The following is a 5,975-nucleotide window of genomic DNA, read 5'->3' as shown; positions in this document are numbered from 1 at the left end:
AGCTCAAGATCTTTCCCGCAAGAACGATTGGAAGCCTTTCTATATACAGAAAGAATCACGATAGAATCGTACCTTTCTTTCTCTCTATTGGTCTAGTCCTTCTCTGCACTGTCTATCTCTTTCTTCCTAGCTGTAGGGAACATCTTTATCATAAGTGGATGCTCCGCTCGGGTAGCTTTCTCTTCAAGCACTCTTGCTTTCATCTCCTTCTCTTGGACCACGCCTCCCGGTCTCATTGAACTTTCGGCTCTCATATTGGGTTACCTTATTGTACTAGCACACCGCCTATGGCATAGTCTGACGTGTGTATTTCAAATGGCTTAGTGTGACCTGACAACTGCAATACGGGGTCATCAATCACTGCCTGCTTTAGGTCCTCAAAAGCTCTTTGACACTCTTCTGATCAGTGCAGTGCCATGATCGGTCGTATGTCCTTCTTTAGGAGATTTTTGAGTTGAGCAGCCCTCTTCGAGTAACTTACAATGAATCTTCGATAATAGTTCACGAGCCCTAAAAATTATCTTAGCTCACTCACCTTTGTGGGTGCTTGCCACTCCTCGATGGCTCTGATGCCCATCCAATCCCTATTCCTAGGATCTCCGTCTGTTCAAAGGAGTATTTCTCTTTCTTTATTTACATAGAGGTGATTCTTCCTTAATACCTTAAAAACGGTCTGGAGGTGGCTAACGTGGTCGTTTAACGAATAGTTATAGCCCACGATTAAAGTATACCACCAGTTGTCTAAGTATGGGTGGAATAGCTCATTGTGGAGGGTGCAGAACGTGGCAGGGGCATTGGTGAGTCCAAAAGGCATAACCAGATCAAAGGCCCGGTTGGTTGCTTGCTTGTCACACGGGTCGTCTTTGGCTCTCCTTCCGCGATACGCAGCTGGTAGTAGCCCGACTGTAGATCCAACTTCGAGAAGTATCTCGTGCTTCTGGGCGAAGAAGTCTGCAATCAAAGTGGATACTTGTTCTTGATGGCTAGGTTACCTTGTTGAGCGCCCGATAATCAATGCACAAGGCTCCTGCTTCTTCTGGAAGAAAATGGGGGCTCCCCAACCTTTAATTTATCAAGTACTTGCTGCACTTCCTGAGAAAGAAGTCGTCTTGGTATTAGATCCGCTCTTCTGTTAGCATGAAATGAATTAGATTCTATTAATCTTCTTTATTCTTAAGAGAACCCCCCACCCGAACCATTCTTAAGACCACCAAGCCCTCTCGAATGAGTTCTACTATAGAAGCTTTCAACGTACACCCGGGGAAAAATCTTTCACTCACTGAGAAGTGAAACCCTGTGACTAGATCGTCCTGAAGACGGATGCTACGGGAAGAAGTGGCATTTGAAAGTGTTGCTGACTTAACATTTAGGTTTCGGCATAACAAAGCTTGCACTGTCTTTTCGCACTTAGGCGCACAGCGTGCCACTGGTAATGATTCCACTACGGTGCCACAAATTCGCAAGCTGATCCTAAGTAATCGTTGTTGTTCATTGGATTCCGGAGGAACTACTTCGTTAAGATTGGGGAATTGCTGCGATTCTTCCTGAATAGCCTGGATTCTCCCGTCGAGAGTCACTTTGAAAGTATTACCTAAACTCTTCCGACTGAATATGATAAAGCCTATAAAACAACGAGCTACTATCATTTCTTCATTATAGATTGAGATCTTCTTCGAACTTAATGCACAAATAAATAGAATAGCAGCAAATAACATCTTTCTAGCCTGCATATTCGTGGAACTCAATCTCATTTAGAAAGCTTCTCTCTATCTTTCAGCAACTGAACGGGAAGTGGTTTAGGAAAGGACTCTAGAATCGGATGCGCTCGCCTAACGAGAAAGGCCCTGACCCTGCCAACCAAGTAAAAAGAAAAAAAAAAGAAGAAAACGAAAGAAGAAGAGAACTTCGTATTTCGGTAATTCTCTATGGATGAATCTTTAACCTTGAATGCTATTAAGAAATTCTACAGCAAGAGTCCCTCGTACTCGGAAAGTAATAACGAAAATGGCTAACCCAAAAGCAGATTCCGCAGCTGCCACCGTTGGAACCAATGAAGCAAATGATTGACCCATCATATCATCCGAAGAAACGGAAAATACCAAAAAGTTCAAATTCACAGCTAATAACATTGATTCAATTGGCATTGACATAATAGGAATATTTCGTCAATTAAGGAGGATTCCCCGAATACCTAAAATAGAGATGATCATAGAAAATGTAAAATATTTGATAGGATCCATTTCGTGAACGTGGAATGTAAGAGAAATTCAAATGTTATAACTCCAGTACGTCAGGAAGGCTATGTCATTTACAACCTTGGCGTATTTTGGATGCTTGAAGGCCCCGCTGACTCGAAGTTCTTTAGAAAGATTCTTCTTTATCGATGGTGATCGGTCATGGTATCTATAGCGTTGCTTCTTTTTCGGCCAATTCTAAGAAAGAAAAATCCCGAAAAAATCCGTCAATAAATGACAAACCCCATTATACAGATGATAGGACAGGGCTAAGGCAGTAATCTCGACGGAGATTAGGATGAGCTTTGATGAAAAAAATAAGAATTGGTAGAAATTCTCATAGGTGAAGCAAATCAAACCTATTTTCAGACAAAGAAGATAAAAAAACAAAACTATAGTGGCTAGGAAAGCCCCGGAGATTCTATGGAAAATTGGAAACGTCGAAGTAAGCTGTGGCTTATAAATAGGAAGATGAGGAGATAACGGGCGAAGGATATTCATGAGATTAGGTTGGATTTATGTTCATTCGCTCTGCTCGCGGAGCGGCATACCGAAAAAAAAGAAAAGCCTTATCGGATTGGAATCGATGACTTACATACCACCGAAATTTTTAACATACTCAAGGGCTTGTATAAAGTGCGGGCTTTGTATACCATGGTTGACTAAGACTAAATATATATGTTGGAGAACAACTAGATCTTCCACATCTAGGTGGATATGTGCAGCGACCTGCTGTATGGTCAACCCTCCCGGGAATCTAAAATCATTGTCGCTATTCATATTTCCATATAAATGGAACAAAGCTTCAAGCTTATTACATATTTGTTCCTTGACAGAGTCGAACCCCAAGTCTCCCAAGCGTTCTTCCATGTTATCTGTATTTCACCCCCGTAACCGTCCAGCCCGAAAAGCCACGAGAATGGCCAAGGGCAGGACTAAGCCCATACTTAATATATATTCAGTGACTAATTGCGCAAGGGAATTCTCTATAAAGATAAAGAAAGCGGAACTGCTACTTTTTTTCTACTCCTGCACCTACCGCCACCGGTCCTATCTTTCCAATGGGCTTGTCTCCCGCTTCCTTCTCACCGGGGCAAAGCCCTTACTTTACTTAGTTCGGGCTACAGATATAAATAAAAGTTTTAGAGAAGGTAAGCTAAAGGGAAGGGAAGCTTTGTTTGGGCGGTTGGGGGTGAAAGAGCAGATCTATCTATATCTGGTCTTCTTTTTGTCCTGTATCGATATATGCTTTACCTTAGCTGCTACCTAGTCTTTCTTCTAGATACCCACAGGAAACCAGACCCGTCTGAACCTAGCCTCCCCTCTTAAAAGACTGGATTTCTTGTTTTGTTTACCGACAAATGCCAACCTAGCTTCTTTTTACGTGCACCCAGTTCCTATCTTGTAAGCTTCAAAATTCCCACTTCTTTATGTCTGAGAAACCACCCCTAATGGATTCAAGTCTATCTGCTCTGCCGCTGCTTCTTCTTCTCTTGGGAGAGATCCTGATCTTTATCTTACGCAATTCTTATTGGGTTTGGTCTTCTCGTCTTTCCGCAACTACTGCCGTCGTAGGCTGAGGTGAGGGGCGAGAGGGGATATTAGGAGAGGAATACTTGCGGATGTGATCATTAGTCTTTCTTACTGCTACACATCCCGGGTCTAGAGGACTTCTTGTTCAAGAGGGCCGAATAGACAAATTGTTTTGTAAGGACTCTTCGAATGTGAGGCATTCCCTATTATTCGACATCAGCTACAGCACCTGGACCTATCTAATCTTTATTTCCGGGTAGAGTAGTATGATTCTACTAATTCCGAGAAGAGAGATATGCGAGTCTACCCGGGTGAAGTTATCCTAGAGGGTAAGAAGCCTATCGGAAAGGCTAAGGATGGACAGAGCTTTTGATTAGGAATCTGGTTCAGGCTGTTTTCTAGCGTTGGTCAGTTTTCTTCTTTTTTTTACTGAATCCTTCTTCTCCCAGTGGATCTTAAAAACTGGTAAGTCGCACACGGTGCTCGTACCTTGGGCTTGGATAATTCTAATGATCTGTGAACCAGCAGTGAATGCGGAGATCAAAGGGCTATGGCTTACTTAAAGATTTTCTTTGTCTTCCTTTGTTTCCCAATCCGTTGATAAGAGTGTTGACCCTTTTTTTATTGACCTTGGCTTCGGCTGCTGACTTCTGCCATATGTGACACACATGATGAGCTGACAGAAAAGCTTGGCTTGACTACCCTGTTCCTCTGCATTGAAACCATCCGAAAGACACATGAGATCTATATGTGGAATTGAAGAAGTAAGAAAACCTTGTGTCCACCCTAAGTTCAAAACGTCAGCTTAGAGAGAGAAAGGCCTAAAAAGCTCCAAAAGAAAAGCTGGATTTCCAGGACAAGGTACAACTCATCCCAATCATAGACATTGAACCCGATAGATTGGGCGCTTCTCTGGTTAGTTTCCCCAGCCCCTTCTTTCTGTTCTTATAGCATAGCCCTTTCTTGGGAAAGGAAAGGCTCTATTTTGATAGTCCTGATTAACACTTATCGGTTCCACTCCCGCGCAAATGGCTTCAAAACTTTCTTTTATTCGTCCATCCCATAAAGAAAGAATCTCCTGTTATTTTCAGCTGTACGAAGCAAAGCTCAGAGCGGAACCTTTAGGCCAGTCACTTGCTTCAAGATAGAGTGAATCTTTCTTTGTCCCTAGCTTACATTGGTATAGGGATATGGTTAAGCCAAGATTCAATGTCCAATATTCTTCTCACTCCAGATCTGCGGGATAGAGCTTGGCTTAGTAGGAGTCTGGTTCAGTACCTTTTGTGTGGTTCAGGACTCGCCGATTGATCAGACTCGGACCGAGAAGTGTTAGACGACTCACATCAAGCCTGTACTCTAGGAGTGCGCCAACTTCATTCACCATGCTGTTGAGGGAAGTCCAAAGGCAAAAGGCTTCTTAGCCGATGGGAGTCTCCTGCTATATGGTTGACATTACGCTCGTTGAAGGCGAGCCGTCGGTCAATGAGAAAGGGAAATAAATCCCCTCTAAGATGAGTACTAGCTTCGATAAGGGGAAACGAAGACAATAAGGAACAAGGGGGCCCAACTACGCTTATATGAACTACTAAGATGAAGCATAGAATAGGAGGGAATCGATAGAGATGAGATCAAGCAACGAAAGGAGGGGCACGAACAACAAAGGAAACGAGGCTTTGATGAACGTATACATACCAAGCCCGGCGCTGCTTATTCACTAGAAAGAATGTCGAGTGGGTATGACATTTCTATTTCGTCTATTCTTTCACGCCTAGCGGTAGGAAGAGAGTCACTAGACCAGACACACCTGTCGATAGTATACCCATCGGACGGCAGCCCTTTCGGGGCTTCCTTAGGAGCCGTTCTCTAACGCTGAATGAAACTACAATTCTTCCTCTGCGAAGAAAGACTCCCCGCCAGGTTCATTCCGTTCTCCCTCACGTGACTAAGCGCTGGTTGACCACTTACCAACCAAGAACAAGAAGTGGTGCGTTTCATGAAACCCGGGAAATTTGGACAAAACCTACTTGGAGCCCTAAACGGGGTCTCGTTTTGCAACCAATCCAGTGAACACGAGATTTTTCGTAGCAAAGCGAATTCCGCCCTAAGCGAGGTGCCAAAAGTCGCTTTTTTTACTACTTTTGTCTATAGGTGGGACTCAAAGTTTCACAATCGGAGGTGCCTCTCAGGGCAGAATTGGGCTTGACTCAT

General features: G+C 43.4%; 2 protein-coding genes across 2 annotated transcripts; both read right to left on the bottom strand.

Moving 5' to 3' along the window:
• Window positions 1–1,124: 1,124 nt before the first annotated feature.
• On the bottom strand, window positions 1,125–1,813 carry LOC126669526 (ATP synthase protein MI25-like). The gene has a single exon (XM_050363014.2). It carries the CDS (start codon window positions 1,749–1,751, stop codon window positions 1,158–1,160), a length of 594 nt encoding a protein of 197 aa, XP_050218971.1. The 5' UTR covers window positions 1,752–1,813; the 3' UTR covers window positions 1,125–1,157.
• On the bottom strand, window positions 1,810–2,304 carry LOC126669527 (NADH-ubiquinone oxidoreductase chain 4L-like). The gene is made up of 2 exons (XM_050363015.2): window positions 1,943–2,304; window positions 1,810–1,850 (listed from the first exon to the last, which is right to left on the bottom strand). Exons 1-2 carry the CDS (start codon window positions 2,148–2,150, stop codon window positions 1,810–1,812), a joined length of 249 nt encoding a protein of 82 aa, XP_050218972.1. The 5' UTR covers window positions 2,151–2,304.
• Between the last annotated feature and the right edge of the window lie 3,671 nt (window positions 2,305–5,975).

Source organism: Mercurialis annua, linkage group LG2, assembly GCF_937616625.2.
Source record: "Mercurialis annua linkage group LG2, ddMerAnnu1.2, whole genome shotgun sequence".
Taxonomy (NCBI): Eukaryota; Viridiplantae; Streptophyta; class Magnoliopsida; order Malpighiales; family Euphorbiaceae; genus Mercurialis; species Mercurialis annua.
The sequence above is the reverse complement of the archived record's forward strand: the minus strand, read 5'-3'. Positions and strand labels throughout refer to the sequence as shown.

Coding starts and splice junctions, on each gene's coding strand:
- LOC126669527 (XM_050363015.2), bottom strand. CDS start 2,150: ATGTCAATGCCAATTGAATCAATGTTATTAGCTGTGAATTTGAACTTT. Junction 1,851..1,942: donor ATTTCTTAATAGCATTCAAG/GTTAAAGATTCA, acceptor CTTGGTTGGCAG/GGTCAGGGCCTTTCTCGTTA.
- LOC126669526 (XM_050363014.2), bottom strand. CDS start 1,751: ATGAGATTGAGTTCCACGAATATGCAGGCTAGAAAGATGTTATTTGCT.